General features: G+C 32.6%; 1 protein-coding gene across 3 annotated transcripts in view; it reads left to right on the forward strand.

Moving 5' to 3' along the window:
• The window catches only part of Tfb4 (transcription factor B4), a 50,566-nt gene that overhangs the window by 15,168 nt on the left and 16,499 nt on the right, over nt 1-18,899 (forward strand). For all 3 annotated transcript variants that reach the window (XM_075367014.1, XM_075367013.1, XM_075367012.1), the window contains exons 4-5: nt 11,873-11,996; nt 15,662-15,784. In XM_075367014.1, coding sequence (XP_075223129.1) covers nt 11,873-11,996; nt 15,662-15,784 — 247 coding nt within the window. The remainder of the gene's footprint in view (nt 1-11,872; nt 11,997-15,661; nt 15,785-18,899) is intronic.

An 18,899-nucleotide genomic window follows, 5' to 3' on the forward strand; every position in this document is an offset into this window, starting at 1 on the left:
ACCGATTCATGTGACACCTTTTCTTCAGGCTTTTAAACCCCAATCTACATTTCATTATCATCAAATGTTTGCTCCAGGGTAAGTTTTGCAGTCATCGAGTTGATTTCTAAATCTTTGCTTAACCATGATATAATCTATCTGATACCTTGCAGTATCGCCTGGCTTTTTCCAAGTGTATATTCTTCTATTATGATTTTTAAATTGGGTGTTTGCAATTACTAAATTATACTTCGTGCAAAACTCTATAAGTCGGTCCCCTCTTTCATTCCTTTTGCCCAGCCTGTATTCACCCACTATATTTCCTTCCTTGCCTTTTCCAATGCTTGCATTCCAATCTCCAACTATTATTAAATTTTCATCTCCTTTTACGTGTTTAATTGCTTCATCAATCTCTTCGTATACACACTACCTCATCATCATCATGGGCGCTTGTAGGCATATAGACGTTAACAATCATTGTCGGTTTAGGTTTTGATTTTATCCTTATTACAATGATTCTACCGCTATGCGTCTTGAAATACTCTACTCTCCTCCCTATCTTCTTGTTCATCACGAAACCTACTCCTGCCTGCCCATTATTTGACGCTGAGTTAATTGTATCTCTGTCCCTAGGCTTTATACTGAAACAGTAGCTTTCATAGTAAGAAACTGTTTTGTGACAGAAATTAAGAAAAAAATTGGCATCTGTAAAATTACTCATGAAGTAAAAACATTCTTTTTACAGGTTATTTATTGTAACTATTTCTGTATTTATCCACATAAGCCCTGCCATTTTAAGAGCTGCAAGGTATTTTTAACATTGAGAGAGGGAACTTTAGAATATATACTCCTTTTACATATACGAGGGTATTTTTTTTTCAAGGTCCGAATGGTCACGAAATTAAAACCACAGTGAAAATAAAAAAATTTTTATTTGTAACAAGTACTTACATAGTTACGCTATTTCTCTACATAGTCGCCACTCCGATTACGACATTTGTCGTAGCGTGGTACCAACTTCCCAATACCCTCGTCATAGAACCTAGTCATAGAACTTAAAACACGCTTGTGTTTTAAGACCATCACGCTGGTCTTGCAGCTTGATGTCTGTGCCAAAATGTTGTCCTCCTAGCCAGCGTTTCATGTGAGCCAAGTCCGGGCTGTATGGTGGGTGATCACACTTCCCAACAAAAATGCTCAGGAGCTTCTTTGTTACAGCTGCAGTGTGCGGCCGAGCATTGTCATGGAGAAAGACAATGCCTGATGACAACATTCCTCTCCGCTTATTCTGAATTGCCCTTCATAGACGAACAGTCACGCAGTATGAGACTGCAGTGATAGTCGTGCCACATTCCATGAATTCCACCAAGAGAACTCCATTCCAGTCCCAGAACAGTAGTCATACACTTTCTGTTGGAGAAGGTTCACTTAAACTTCTTTGGTTTACCGGGAGAATGAGAATGCATCCACTGTTTGGATTGTTCTTTTGTTTCTTCAATTTCGAAATGGACCCATGTCTCGTCCCCTGTGACAATTTTGTTCAAAAGATCTTCTCCTTCATTGTGGTAGCGCTGGAGAAACGTTAGGGAGGTGACCATTCGCATTGTTTTGTGATGGTCGGACGGCATCTTGGGAACCCATCTCGCACACAGTTTGGGTACTGAAGTCTCACGCACAATGATGTAGAGAGCTGACCTTGAAATTTCAGGAAACGAATCACTCAATACAGAAATTGTGAACCAATGATTTTCTCGAATTGCCTCATCCACTCTCTCAACGAGATCATCAGTTGACACTCGCTTCCTTCCCTGACCCCCTGCATCATGAACATCTGTACGTCCTGCTTTAAAGTTCCTGCACCATTGTCACACTTTGCTGTCACTCATTGAAGTTTCACTGTACACATTACTTATTCGTTGATGAATTTCAGCTGCATTACACCCCTCAACCTGAAGAAATCGAATTACTGCACACACTTCATTACTGCGGGTGTTGCTATTGTCATAGACATGTTTATGTGCTAACAGCGTGTTCAGAACTAAACGAAGTGATGTGGCGTGATTGAAGGCCATACTAGAGACGCTGCGCAACACATATGCGCGCAGGTTTTTATTTTGCGACCAATCGGACCTTGAGAAAAAAATAACCCTTGTAGATACGTCAATAAATGGAAGATTTGGTGTTAGTAAAAAATAAACAACAGTCATTTTCACAGATTTATTTTTTAATTTTATTGTAAATGGATAAATAACTATTTATAATTGCTAAGCTTTCCAGTTAGTCACTTTCTTTTTCACTTTTGTGTCTATTTTCAGAACTGTGTAATCAAGAGTCTTCATCCTCTTCATTTCCCAGAGAATAATATACCCTCTTCCAACTCATCTATATTGCTAGAAATTGAAACTTTTTAAAGCTTTTAATCACTGGCTTTGAAGATATATTTTCCTGTGCAGTCAATATCCATTCACAGACCAAGGAGAGAGATGGTCTTTTAATTCATCCATTGAGTGATTGTAAATTGTTCATTGTTTGCCATCCAAGAAGAATAAATTCTTTCAATAAGTCTTTAAAAGATTCATTAATACAGGTGTCCGACAAAGAAACTTTCAGGACATGTTCTACTGGTGAGAATAATGAAAAAAGTTCACATAAACATAGGCCTAAAAACGCTTTGTTTTTGAGTTATGGTTGGCAAAAGATTTTGCCCCAGATCTCAGCTCTTCTAATAAAAAGAAGCCCTACTGTAATTTTTGGGACCCAAATTAAATAGTAAAGTTGTTGGTTTTTTTAATGTAATTTTAGCTGGGAAATAGGTTAAAACAGGTTCTAGAACTTTATCTCTAGTAGTTTTTCAAGATATCCAACGTAAAACAAAATTTTATGTCTGCAAACAGTATTTTTTTTAGGTTTTTTGAATGGAAACCAGTACAGAAAATAATTTCTTCATGGGACACAGTAGATATATCTAAAAGTTGAATGAGAGAAGTTAATCCTCCTGAAATAATTACTAATTCAGATTTAGTTTTGGATAATGAATTTTTCACATTCAGTTAAATGTCCCCAAAAGCTATAGACTAGCATATATTTTACCTTTTGCAAACTTTTGGGTCTGTGAAACCACACTAATTTCAACCATTCATTCATTAAAAGAGTTTCCATCCATCCATTTTTATTATATCAAACAGTTATCCCCTTGGGAAATTTTCTTTGAGCAAAGTCTGTACACCTTTTTTTTTTTCACAACCACCATTTCAAATAGGAACACTTGTTTCACGAATCAAACTTTTAGATGAATTGTGTAACATTTCAGAGTATACAGGTATTTGATTAGTATTACTTACTTGTGTATTATGGAATTTTTGTGCAAGTCAATAACATATTGCTGAAATTCTATAAATTTTTCTTCATATGCATCTGGCAATCTTTGATAAGACAATCTTTTGTCCTATATTCTACATAAAAATTTTTGAAACAGTTTTCTGCTAGCTGTAAAATACTCAATATTTACGTGCTAAAGCTATTGTTTTGTCTTTATAATGCACATCTCTGTAGAAACCAAAACACTTATCCCTTTTATTGCTTTAATTTTAAAAATTTTCCAGATTTCAGTCCATGTAATGATCATCTTTTTGAATAAGCACTGAGCAATAATTCCATTTTCTTTCACCAGTCTCGAATACACAACTCATTGATGTTATATTTTTTTACTGGTTGTTGCTTGGTTCTTGATAATTTCGGCTTCTGACAACTTATAATTTTTCAGCAATGTAAATGTACAAAAAAAAATTAAATGAATGGCTTTTTTTTGTTTGAAAAGATAACTATTAATCAAAAGGTATTTAAAAAACAAAGAATTATGACCAAAATGTGAGACATTTACAAGTTTTAAATCATCGACTACTGAAAGGTAAATGAAAAGCATGAAGGAAGTTCTCCTGTGAAATGAATAAAATAAATGTTTAGAGTGTACCGTATTTCCAGAAACTCATTTTCTGTAACGTAATAATCAAATATAATATTCATGTAATAATAATATTTCAATCTTTATAATGATTCAGATAAGACCCATACCCTGAAATTTTAAGGTAGGATATAATGAAAATTTTGTGAGGCTTATGCAAATAAAATGGTGTATTTGATTGAGGGGTAAAGTCTCTCTTGTATAAGAACCCTGCGGGGTACCAGCCTTTACTATAGTTATATCCAGTGATCAAGATGGCCAAGCAGTCAGTCCATCACATCCAATGATTTGGGAATGTGTTATTGAGGGATTCATGCACTAATAAACCCCAATGTGGCAGTGCTCAGTCTTTTTGGAATATTATTTCGGTTGTAATGCTTCAAGCTGAGGGTACAAACATTAATTTTTGGGTTACTTCTAATCTGGTAAAGTATAACACGTGGGTTTTCTGATCCCCATATTTGATTTTCTGTGTTCACTTTTCCAGATTTATAAAATGTAGCTTAATCTGAGTATAAAACTTTGAGGTAACAATCAAATCTTTCAATTATTTCCTTAGCAAATTCTTTTGTGTAAGAGTATGATCTTGTGGTGGAATAATATGCTGTAACATTTGTAATTTATAAGGATTCAATTTTAATTGTTTTTACAAATCATTGTTAATGTTAGTCGGTGAATGAATTTTCATTTTAGTGTTTCTTGCTAAAAAAATATGGCATGCTATATTTCAACAGAAGATGTTACCATAATGAAGACAGTACACCACTCTCAGAATTGATTCAATCACTGTAATTCAAAGTTTTACTGCACACTTTTTACAATTTTTTTTTTTGCTATTTCATTAAACGCTAACAGTTTCGGCTAAAAGCAAAACATATTAGCGTCTAAACATTGTATTACATCTAAATTTTATGTGTTAGTCTATAATTAAACCACATCAATATTGTATTTTAAAACAGATTCTTCTTAGGTATACAGTATGTACATCTAAATTTTATGTGTTAGTCTATAATTAAACCACATCAATATTGTATTTTAAAACAGATTCTTCTTAGGTATACAGTATATTTTTTATATTATAATAGATAATGACTGCATAAAAATTACAGTAACGAGGTGACAACTAAGAAGTACTGAGCACTCAGCTGTAACGAACATATTTGATCGGCCCCTTGAATCTTGTTATAAGCAAGTTTTACTGTATATCATTAAATACAATTTAAATTCTGTTAATACAATTAATAAATATTAACAAAAAAAATCTTGACAACCCAATCGTTCAAGTTTCACTATTCAAATGGAATATGTATCAGCAGGTTGAGTGCTAACTGTTTAACACATCGGGTACACTCTTGATTGACTGGATCTTGGTTGTTTGGAAATTAAATCGTTTAATCCTATGTCTTGATTGCACTCTCACCGTAAAACATACTGACCAATCTTTCGCTAAATGCACTCAAACCTGAGCACTAGTGCAGCTGTAAAGTATAAACTTATGAAGACTAAAAAGTAGAAAATAAAAAATATATAAAAAACTTAAAAACCCCACTCTTAAATTAAATGCACTAAAATGTAAAAAAATAATTTTAGGATGGTATCTCAGAATGAATTTGACAAGTTTTGTTGGTGATAGGTGAGATTATGTGAAAGTCATAGCTTCAAATTAAAAATTTGATAGTCTAGCTGCAGAGGTGTGCCTTAGGCATGCCTGCAGCTAGTAACATTGATTGTTATTGTTATTAGCCATTTCCAAGTAATAATTTCAAAGCACGAAGGGATCTCAGCATTTATTCCCTATGTCCAACATTGTGTCATGATGTGTGAACTGAGTAATTAAAATATTTTTAAGATTTAACATTGTTGTTCAACAGTTATTATGAATATTAATGGAAGATAAGTTGCTGAATGTTTATATTTATAGCATTTTCAGTTTTAATTAATATTGGCTTTATATTCCAATATTGTCTTCCTAAATAAATTAAAGTGAGGTTTCTGAGTATGTCTGGTGTGTAATTATGATATACTTCGTTCCCCTCCCTACATTTTTGTATATCTTTTAATTTTAGTGTACTCCATATGTGTATTTAAAGTTACTCTATATTCACCTTATTTTTTGTATTAATTGATTGTTTTATTAATTACTTTACGGACTTCAAATAAAGTTTTCATGATTTTATTTTTTTGTGTCTAAATGTTTGCTTAAAATTCATGAATCAAAGACCAGTGTTAATGAAACTAGCATTTTAACATGTTATCTACTGCACTGGTTCCTTTTATGTAACATTTAAGTACAATTTAAGGGAACTTCTATCCACATTTGGGTACAAATCATTTTTATTTATATGTACCTATTTCGTGGTGTTGAAGTATTTTCAATTTTTTTTTGGAAGTACATTGTTATTTTTACTTTCGGGTACACTCTTGATCGACTGGATCTTGGTTGTCTGGAAATTAAATCGTTTAGTCCTGTGTCTTGATTGCACTCTCACCGTAAAACATACTGACCAATCTTTCGCTAAATGCACTCAAACCTGAGCACTAGTGCAGCTGTAAAGTATAAACTTATGAAGACTAAAAAGTAGAAAATAAAAAATATATAAAAAACTTAAAAACCCCACTCTTAAATTAAATGCACTAAAATGTAAAAAAATAATTTTAGGATGGTATCTCAGAATGAATTTGACAAGTTTTGTTGGTGATAGGTGAGATTATGTGAAAGTCATAGCTTCAAATTAAAAATTTGATAGTCTAGCTGCAGAGGTGTGCCTTAGGCATGCCTGCAGCTAGTAACATTGATTGTTATTGTTATTAGCCATTTCCAAGTAATAATTTCAAAGCACGAAGGAATCTCAGCATTTATTCCCTATGTCCAACATTGTGTCATGATGTGTGAACTGAGTAATTAAAATATTTTTAAGATTTAACATTATTGTTCAACAGTTATTATGAATATTAATGGAAGATAAGTTGCTGAATGTTTATATTTATAGCATTTTCAGTTTTAATTAATATTGGCTTTATATTCCAATATTGTCTTCCTAAATAAATTAAAGTGAGGTTTCTGAGTATGTCTGGTGTGTAATTATGATATACTTCGTTCCCCTCCCTACATTTTTGTATATCTTTTAATTTTAGTGTACTCCATATGTGTATTTAAAGTTACTCTATATTCACCTTATTTTTTGTATTAATTGATTGTTTTATTAATTACTTTACGGACTTCAAATAAAGTTTTCATGATTTTATTTTTTTGTGTCTAAATGTTTGCTTACAATTCATGAATCAAAGACCAGTGTTAATGAAACTAGCATTTTAACATGTTATCTACTGCACTGGTTCCTTTTATGTAACATTTAAGTACAATTTAAGGGAACTTCTATCCACATTTGGGTACAAATCATTTTTATTTATATGTACCTATTTCGTGGTGTTGAAGTATTTTCAATTTTTTTTTGGAAGTACATTGTTATTTTTACTTTCGGGTACACTCTTGATCGACTGGATCTTGGTTGTCTGGAAATTAAATCGTTTAGTCCTGTGTCTTGATTGCACTCTCACCGTAAAACATACTGACCAATCTTTCGCTAAATGCACTCAAACCTGAGCACTAGTGCAGCTGTAAAGTATAAACTTATGAAGACTAAAAAGTAGAAAATAAAAAATATATAAAAAACTTAAAAACCCCACTCTTAAATTAAATGCACTAAAAGGTAAAAAAATAATTTTAGGATGGTATCTCAGAATGAATTTGACAAGTTTTGTTGGTGATAGGTGAGATTATGTGAAAGTCATAGCTTCAAATTAAAAATTTGATAGTCTAGCTGCAGAGGTGTGCCTTAGGCATGCCTGCAGCTAGTAACATTGATTGTTATTGTTATTAGCCATTTCCAAGTAATAATTTCAAAGCACGAAGGGATCTCAGCATTTATTCCCTATGTCCAACATTGTGTCATGATGTGTGAACTGAGTAATTAAAATATTTTTAAGATTTAACATTATTGTTCAACAGTTATTATGAATATTAATGGAAGATAAGTTGCTGAATGTTTATATTTATAGCATTTTCAGTTTTAATTAATATTGGCTTTATATTCCAATATTGTCTTCCTAAATAAATTAAAGTGAGGTTTCTGAGTGTGTCTGGTGTGTAATTATGATATACTTCGTTCCCCTCCCTACATTTTTGTATATCTTTTAATTTTACTGTACTCCATATGTGTATTTAAAGTTACTCTATATTCACCTTATTTTTTGTATTAATTGATTGTTTTATTAATTACTTTACGGACTTCAAATAAAGTTTTCATGATTTTATTTTTTTGTGTCTAAATGTTTGCTTAAAATTCATGAATCAAAGACCAGTGTTAATGAAACTAGCATTTTAACATGTTATCTACTGCACTGGTTCCTTTTATGTAACATTTAAGTACAATTTAAGGGAACTTCTATCCACATTTGGGTACAAATCATTTTTATTTATATGTACCTATTTCGTGGTGTTGAAGTATTTTCAATTTTTTTTTGGAAGTACATTGTTTATTTTTACTTTCGGGTACACTCTTGATCGACTGGATCTTGGTTGTCTGGAAATTAAATCGTTTAGTCCTGTGTCTTGATTGCACTCTCACCGTAAAACATACTGACCAATCTTTCGCTAAATGCACTCAAACCTGAGCACTAGTGCAGCTGTAAAGTATAAACTTATGAAGACTAAAAAGTAGAAAATAAAAAATATATAAAAAACTTAAAAACCCCACTCTTAAATTAAATGCACTAAAATGTAAAAAAATAATTTTAGGATGGTATCTCAGAATGAATTTGACAAGTTTTGTTGGTGATAGGTGAGATTATGTGAAAGTCATAGCTTCAAATTAAAAATTTGATAGTCTAGCTGCAGAGGTGTGCCTTAGGCATGCCTGCAGCTAGTAACATTGATTGTTATTGTTATTAGCCATTTCCAAGTAATAATTTCAAAGCACGAAGGGATCTCAGCATTTATTCCCTATGTCCAACATTGTGTCATGATGTGTGAACTGAGTAATTAAAATATTTTTAAGATTTAACATTATTGTTCAACAGTTATTATGAATATTAATGGAAGATAAGTTGCTGAATGTTTATATTTATAGCATTTTCAGTTTTAATTAATATTGGCTTTATATTCCAATATTGTCTTCCTAAATAAATTAAAGTGAGGTTTCTGAGTATGTCTGGTGTGTAATTATGATATACTTCGTTCCCCTCCCTACATTTTTGTATATCTTTTAATTTTAGTGTACTCCATATGTGTATTTAAAGTTACTCTATATTCACCTTATTTTTTGTATTAATTGATTGTTTTATTAATTACTTTACGGACTTCAAATAAAGTTTTCATGATTTTATTTTTTTGTGTCTAAATGTTTGCTTAAAATTCATGAATCAAAGACCAGTGTTAATGAAACTAGCATTTTAACATGTTATCTACTGCACTGGTTCCTTTTATGTAACATTTAAGTACAATTTAAGGGAACTTCTATCCACATTTGGGTACAAATCATTTTTATTTATATGTACCTATTTCGTGGTGTTGAAGTATTTTCAATTTTTTTTTGGAAGTACATTGTTATTTTTACTTTCGGGTACACTCTTGATCGACTCGATCTTGGTTGTCTGGAAATTAAATCGTTTAGTCCTGTGTCTTGATTGCACTCTCACCGTAAAACATACTGACCAATCTTTCGCTAAATGCACTCAAACCTGAGCACTAGTGCAGCTGTAAAGTATAAACTTATGAAGACTAAAAAGTAGAAAATAAAAAATATATAAAAAACTTAAAAACCCCACTCTTAAATTAAATGCACTAAAATGTAAAAAAATAATTTTAGGATGGTATCTCAGAATGAATTTGACAAGTTTTGTTGGTGATAGGTGAGATTATGTGAAAGTCATAGCTTCAAATTAAAAATTTGATAGTCTAGCTGCAGAGGTGTGCCTTAGGCATGCCTGCAGCTAGTAACATTGATTGTTATTGTTATTAGCCATTTCCAAGTAATAATTTCAAAGCACGAAGGGATCTCAGCATTTATTCCCTATGTCTAACATTGTGTCATGATGTGTGAACTGAGTAATTAAAATATTTTTAAGATTTAACATTATTGTTCAACAGTTATTATGAATATTAATGGAAGATAAGTTGCTGAATGTTTATATTTATAGCATTTTCAGTTTTAATTAATATTGGCTTTATATTCCAATATTGTCTTCCTAAATAAATTAAAGTGAGGTTTCTGAGTGTGTCTGGTGTGTAATTATGATATACTTCGTTCCCCTCCCTACATTTTTGTATATCTTTTAATTTTAGTGTACTCTATATGTGTATTTGAAGTTACTCTATATTCACCTTATTTTTTGTATTAATTGATTGTTTTATTAATTACTTTACGGACTTCAAATAAAGTTTTCATGATTTTATTTTTTTGTGTCTAAATGTTTGCTTACAATTCATGAATCAAAGACCAGTGTTAATGAAACTAGCATTTTAACATGTTATCTACTGCACTGGTTCCTTTTATGTAAAATTTAAGTACAATTTAAGGGAACTTCTATCCACATTTGGGTACAAATCATTTTTATTTATATGTACCTATTTCGTGGTGTTGAAGTATATTCAATTTTTTTTTGGAAGTACATTGTTTATTTTTACTTTCGGGTACACTCTTGATCGACTGGATCTTGGTTGTCTGGAAATTAAATCGTTTAGTCCTGTGTCTTGATTGCACTCTCACCGTAAAACATACTGACCAATCTTTCGCTAAATGCACTCAAACCTGAGCACTAGTGCAGCTGTAAAGTATAAACTTATGAAGACTAAAAAGTAGAAAATAAAAAATATATAAAAAACTTAAAAACCCCACTCTTAAATTAAATGCACTAAAATGTAAAAAAATAATTTTAGGATGGTATCTCAGAATGAATTTGACAAGTTTTGTTGGTGATAGGTGAGATTATGTGAAAGTCATAGCTTCAAATTAAAAATTTGATAGTCTAGCTGCAGAGGTGTGCCTTAGGCATGCCTGCAGCTAGTAACATTGATTGTTATTGTTATTAGCCATTTCCAAGTAATAATTTCAAAGCACGAAGGGATCTCAGCATTTATTCCCTATGTCTAACATTGTGTCATGATGTGTGAACTGAGTAATTAAAATATTTTTAAGATTTAACATTATTGTTCAACAGTTATTATGAATATTAATGGAAGATAAGTTGCTGAATGTTTATATTTATAGCATTTTCAGTTTTAATTAATATTGGCTTTATATTCCAATATTGTCTTCCTAAATAAATTAAAGTGAGGTTTCTGAGTGTGTCTGGTGTGTAATTATGATATACTTCGTTCCCCTCCCTACATTTTTGTATATCTTTTAATTTTAGTGTACTCTATATGTGTATTTGAAGTTACTCTATATTCACCTTATTTTTTGTATTAATTGATTGTTTTATTAATTACTTTACGGACTTCAAATAAAGTTTTCATGATTTTATTTTTTTGTGTCTAAATGTTTGCTTACAATTCATGAATCAAAGACCAGTGTTAATAAAACTAGCATTTTAAGATTTTATCTACTGCACTGGTTCCTTTTATTCAAAACCTGATACACCAAATCGGTTAAAGTATTGCGCAGTAGTTCCTTTTGTTTCACTGATTTCAAATAATTTTGAATTTTTGTTTGTTTGTTTGTTTAAACTCTGACTGTTGTGTAGTTGGTTTAATGATAATTTGTTTTACTATAATTACAGAGATGGAAAGTGTCTAACAGGTGATATTAATAATATTATTCAATTATTATTTTGTTTTTATAGCTTAATTGCATTTACTAAATGAAGTTCAAAGCTCTTTATACGTGATAATACAACTGCCTTCTATGTTTACAATAATGTCTTCATTTGCAGGTTAGAAATGGAACGTGCTGTTGGAGTAAAGATGAATTCTAGAATTCTTGTTGTTACAGCAACTGGAGATAGTGCAACTCAGTACATGAATTATATGAATGTATTTTTCACTGCCCAAAAACAGGTAATCAGTTTAAAATATTTTGCAGCTTAGGTACTTGTTCATATTTATTTATTGTTTAGAGGTTGATTTTTTTATGTGAAATATTATACTTTGTCAAGTTTATTGTAGATTTTTTACTTCGGGAGATCAATTTATAATTTCTACAAGCATTAGATTCACTATAATTGTTAATACATTTATACTTTATCATCTTCATTAAGCTGCTCTTATTCTTGAGATAATGTTGAGATGCTTTTGAAACAAGTGTTTTGTAAAAGTAAAATGAAGATGTAAATAATACTACCACTTCTTGCTGAGAGGTTCTTAATATTGAAAACAGTAGGAACAGACCTAGACCTACAGGACCAAGAATGGGGCAAGGGTAATGAAAAGGATTGGTAGTGAAAAAGGACACTCTATTCATAAGGATAGATTAGAGTAGCTTACTATCTTGCTCAGAACCTAAAATTACTAGTAGCAGTAGTAGTACTTAACTAGTAGCAGGGTAAGATTTGTGCATTGAAATTTTGTTTGGATATATTTACTTTTGCAGCCTTAGCTGTAGTACCTGTTTCCATGAGATTAAAAATATGTATTTATAAGGGAAAGTATGATGATTGGTCAAAATGTTGGGTGGGGAGGGTTTTGCAGATCTCATCATTTTATGATCCCTTAAGAAAAAAACAAACTGTGGAATCTGCCAGAAGGCTACATACAAATATGCAGGTTCTCTTATGTATGTATGGTTGGCCTTTATTTCGATTAATATCTTTGGATTGCCTGAACATTAAAACTTGAAAATTTTGGCTTAAATATTTTTATATATGAACACTGATATCATTAAATTTTTAACTTAGACAAGAGTGTGGATTGATTATTGCCATTTTAAAATTTTAATTTTTTGAAGGTGCATTGTAGGAACTTGAAATTTTTTTGTTAGTGGTAATACTATATAAGCTTTTACAGTTCGAAATTTTGATTCAATTGTATTTAGAAGTGGGGATAAATCCACCCCTAAATAAATATAAACTAAATACTTATAAATACTAAATAGATATAAATTAAATACTTAATTATTTAGTATTTGTTATGTATTTAAAATGTATTGCTAAAAACACTTGAAACTTTAAAAAAATTTTCTTCTGTATAAGTTCTAACTTCTATCTGTTAAATTTTGATTCCAATCTCAACAGTAAGGCATGACCTTAATCTAAAATAATTGTTTTTTTTTTTAGATTTTGCCTAATGTTTCTGAACTGATTCAACCTTAAAGCATCAAAATGCACCAAAATATTTCTGTGCAAGAGATCTTAACTGTATTATGTCTTAGACCCCTACAGACAAGCCAATAATAAGGTGGTACACAATTTCAGATTTTATCAGTTTTTCTGATGCCATTTAACAGATTTTATATTAATATAAAATTTGATTAAAATTTTCCTAATAAGGGAATCATACAAATGAATATGTTAATTCAAAGGATTCTGGACATCACAACCACATTGTGGGAGCTCAGTACTCAGAGATCCACTTCTAGTGTCCCTTAGTCTGCTGTCCACTGAGCACATTTGAAAACTGTGTGCTCGCCCACATATCTTGGTAATAGGGGCAGTCAGGGGAACACCGCTTTTCCTATGACATAGAGATAAGCGCGAAAGTACTGATGACCCATTAAAAACTGGGTCATGTAGTACTCTACCATTCCATGTTGTTGCTCTATCAATTGTCTGGCCCAAGGGATAAATTTGCAATCCATCATATCCTCTGTCTCGAACCCAGGTCTCTTGCCAGGCAAGTAACATGCGAGTTCGTTCTTCCCAATGATGGTGTCGTGGTCTTCACCTGTCACCTTCTGTAGGCCGCCTCATGCTTCCTTGCCTAAAGAGTGATTGGTGTAACGCTGGTGACCACCAGAATGGCAGGCTCAGAAACCATCTGATATGCAGAAGTGACTTGCAAGGAAGTGGTGTTGCATCTGTGTGTAAACCACTTATGGTTTCTTTAAATCTTAATGCCTGAACTCACTTTTCCGCCCCATATAACAGGACTGAATACACCTTTGACATCAGCAGTTCCCATCTGCTGGCCTTTGGTTTGCCAATATTCGCTATGAGCCAGCTGAAAGCAGTTATGGCTCTCGCAGCTGTCTATAGGTGCTAAGCAAAGCTGAGTTTCCGGTCAACCGTCATACAGAGTTACTTCATGGCCAGCTTGGTCTTGATCGGGATGATCAAGACCAAGCTGGGCATGAACCTCCACTTGCAGGTCAGGGATTGACCTGCAAGTGGAGGAGGAGGATGTCAGTATGCTCTTCATTAGAACTATGATTTCACGTCTTGCTGAGTGCTGGAGACAACATAACATGGGAATGTATGGAATAATAGAAGATAGACAGGTTTGTCTTTTATGAATTTGTAATAGAAAGAGTTTTGTCGATGTTCAGTGGCATATAATTCAGCTGTGACCATCTGAGAACAGCATCAATATTCCTTTGGGCACTTGACTGATAACTAGTGACCTTTGTGAGGTGATGTTGCCTGCAGTGCTTCGGTGCCCTCAAGAGAACACACACTGAGAGATAAGCCATCCATTTACTTAGATGACAAATGACCATAGATATCCAATAACAGAAGAAGGAAAAAAAATCCTGTGCTGCATGGACTATGAGTGGGCTAGCAGTCCAGATGCTGAGAAGTTATGCATAATAATAATCATAATAATATTATTATTATTATTATTATAAGTCAATAATTTTTAAAAACCCTGTCTTGGGGTAAGCCACTGAAAAATTTATGATTCAGTCCTTTCCCAGTTTTTTATTGAAATTAAGTAAATGAAAAATGTTTATCCTTCACTTTAAATGTTTTTCATAATCTAAATAATTACATTCAATAATAAATATGTTTCTTAAAATTTATAAATAAATAGATTTTTATTTTAATGTAATTTTATAAAAATGAAGTAAATGATTAGAGGTTTTTCAAATATGCTTCTGAATCTATTAATTACTTAATTATTCTTTCGGCAACTAATAACTGTTATTACACTGTGGCAACTACAACTCTTACTGTACAAAAAGTACTTACTGATAGTAATTTGCTTAATTGAGAGATGTCATTCTCATCAAAATAACACATAACAAGGGGATTTGTACAAATTATTTGCGTAAATACATACTTCTGAATGTAGTAGTGTGGGGGTTTTTTAGCATTCATTAATCCACAAACAAACTTGTAGTTTTGCAGTGAACATGAATAAATAAATGTGAATTATAATTATTATGTTATCAGTTATAATCTGTGATACTCTTTTTCAGTTATGGTTATGCACTACCATTTGATATAGTGTTCATCTATAAAACTGTTGCATGAATTTTAGAATTAATTCTGTACCTTGCAAGAACTATGTACGAGTCGTAGTGATTATAGGTTATAGGTTGCAAATTTTAATTTGGGATTTATTTTTTATAATTATAATTTAATAATGAACATATGATATTCTTTGTTGTCAAAATATCACTCTAATAGTATTAAGTTATGATGTTGGGCTAAGTGCCAAATATTGTTCATTTAAAATAAAATGCAGATTTTAATAGATAAGTAGAGAATTTAAAACTACAACTAGTTCATGACTAAAATAATTTTTTTTACATACATAATATATAGATAACTTATTTTTATTTGCAGAATGTAATGATAGATGTTTGTAGCCTTGATCAGGATTTAGGACTTCTACAACAAGGCTGTGATATTACTGGTGGACTATATTTGCGCATACCACAATTTCAAGGCTTACTACAATATTTATTGGTGCGTTTAAATTATACAGTTATTTTTTAGTGTATTGTGATGGGCTTTTTCTAAAACAAATTTACTTCTTATATTCATATCTTCTCTTCTATTAGTTGATCCAACATTTTCCTACAATGATCCTACAGTTGATCCGTTTTTATTCTACAGTGGACTGAAAAGCCCAGTTGTTTATTAAGTTGTAATTTTCCTTACCCCTACCGCTTTTACTTTGTTACTCCTGTATTTCAATCTCATCCACAAATTTCATCTCAATTGAATTTCTGCAGCTTCTTTTGGATTTTTTATATTGTCATATTGCAAAGGAGGGAAATATTGTATTAATGAAGATCTTCTCTTTTGTTACATGTTTTATGTAGATGTTCCATTAATATAGGGTGTTAAACTTAAAAGAGGCACCATAATTTAGTCTATAAATAATAGTTTATTGGCACTTAGATAATAATTTTACAGAAGGTGTTGAAAATGATTTCCATTCACTTTTATGCACTTGTCTACATGTTTGACCATGTTCCTGGCTACTCTTGTTAGTTGTACCCAGTCTATTTTCTGGACGGCATTGGTAATGTTTGTCCATTTTGGAGATGATGAAGTACCAGCTGAGCTATGGAAAGGTTTAGGGGAAAGGGGAATTAGAGATATCACAACCCTGTGTAATTTGATATATGAGAGTGGTAATTGGCCGGAAAATTTTGTGACTACTCTTATGGCCCCAGTCAAAAAAAAGAAGAATACATTGAAATGTGAGGAATAATATAGGACCATTAGTCTTATCACATGCAGCTGAGATACAACTAAGAGTGTTGAATGGGAGACTTTATGGAAAACTAGAGAGATCAATTGGGGAAGAGCAGTTTGGGTTTAGAAGGGGAAAGGAACAAGGGATGCAATACGGTTGATAAGAGTGGTTGGAGAAAGATATATTGAAAAGCAAAGAGATTTATATGTGGTCTTCGTAGATCTGGAGAAGGCATTTGACAGGGTGGAATGGGATAAATTGCTGAGAATCTTAAAGGAAAAAGGAGTCGCTTGGAGGGGAAGGAGATTAATAAGAAATCTCTACTTGTCACAGAAGGTAAAAATAAAGATTGGGAATGATTTATTGGAGGAAAGCAGACATTGGAAGGGGTGTGGCAGGAATGTTGCATGTCACAGACTCTGTTCAACTGTTACTGGGAAGTGATAATTGAAAAGAGTCTAACTGGTAATAAGGGTGTAAATATTGCAGGAAGGAGGATAGAGTGCTGATGACATGGCAGTGTTGGCAGAGAGTGAGTAGATGATGAATGAAATGTTGAGAAGAATAAATCAAACCTGCAAGGAGTATGGGATGAAGATAAATACAAAGAAGACAAAAAGCATAATAATTAGCAAATCAACCAAATTAGGATTGGGAAATAAAGTTAAGCAAGTGGTATCCTTCAAGTTCCTGGGGTGGATCATTAAGGAAGATATGAAGAGTGACCAGGAAGTTAAAGTACGAATTGCTGGACAAAGGAAGCATTCAGCAAAATGAGGAGAGTGCTACGTAGCAAATTAGATCTGCGACTAAGGAAAAAACTTGTAAAATGTTTTGTGTGGAGCGTGGCACTTTGTGGGGCAGAGATATGAACTATTAGGAAGGGAGAGGAGAGAAGATTGGAGTCCTTTGAAATGTGGGTTTGGAAGTGGATGGAAAAGATCAGCTGGACAGAGAGAGTTCGGAATGAGAAGGTGCTTCATAGAGTGGGAGAAGAGAGGGCAATTATTGAAATAATAAAAAGAAGAAAATGCAGTTGGTTGAGACATTGGCTGAGACATGATTACCTGTTGTTGACAGCATTGGAAGGATTTGTAAAGGGGAGGAAAGCAAGAGGTCGGAGACGAATGAAAATGGTAGAAAATATAAAAAGGGAAGAAAGTTACTATAAAATGAAATGGGTGTCACAGAATCTAGCAGAATGAAGGGCAAAAACCTGCCTTTGGACAGAACACTTTGTTAAATACTTGCATTTAGTGTAAACTGCTGATTGATGGGGCCTGTTTTAAGTAGAATGGCCTGTATTTAGTTAAATGTTATACATTGAAATTGTCTTCTTTTTTCAATTACTGTTTGCTGCATTTATGAAGCATATTCATAAAGTAAGGGCTGTTACAGTTTTAGTTTACTAAATATCTACTTCACTTTTCAACATAATCACCATTCAGTTCTAAGCATCTTTCGTAACACTGCACCAGCTTTTTTAACCCCTCTGCATAGAAGTTTGCCATCTGTAAATTGAACCAGTTGACAACAGCAGTCTTGAGTTACTTGTCGTTTTCAAATCGTTGTCTACCAAGTTACTTTTTCAAATGTAAGAAGAGAAAGTAGTTGCTAGGTGCAAGGTTGGGACTATATGGAGAGTGGTTAAAAAGTTCCTAATGAAAATCTTGAATCTTCTTCTTGGTTAAGGCAGCAGTGTAAGGACACGCATTGTCTTGGAGGATTATGCCAAACGACAGTTTGCCGTGTCGTCGATTTCGGATAGCATATCTCAGTTTGGTGAGTGTTCGCAGTACACATCAGCTGTAATTGTTGATTCACATTCCATGAAATCAACCAAAATGACGCCCTTTTCATCCCAAAAATCTGTAGCCAACATTTTTCAACTAGTATGGAGATTGCTTAAACTTTTAGTTTTGAGGAACTTGAATGGCGCCATTACACTGACTGTTATTTCGATTCTGCGTTGGTGTGGAATATCCACGTCTCATTGCCCGTAACAATGTAGAAAAACAAATCATCTCCATCTTGTCCCATACCAGTCTAAAAGCTTGTCCACTCCACCACATTCTTTGCTCTTTGTGTTGATCGGTGAGCATTTTCCGTACCTACCTTGCACACAGTTTGTGATATCTGAGCTTTTCTGTGACAATAGTGTAGATAAGGTGTATCCAACATAAGGAAATTCATCAGCCAGAGCACTAATAGACAGTTGCCAATCACATCGCAGTTTTCAGTTCACTTGTTCAGTGATTTTGTTGGTCTGAATATTGCGCCTGCTACTCTGCTCTTCTTCGTGCACATTTTTGCAGCCATTTTTAAAGTCTTGACACCATTATCTAAAGTTTCCTTCACTCATTACTGTTGGTCCAT

This window comes from Lycorma delicatula, chromosome 5 (assembly GCF_047948215.1).
Source record: "Lycorma delicatula isolate Av1 chromosome 5, ASM4794821v1, whole genome shotgun sequence".
NCBI lineage: Eukaryota > Metazoa > Arthropoda > Insecta > Hemiptera > Fulgoridae > Lycorma > Lycorma delicatula.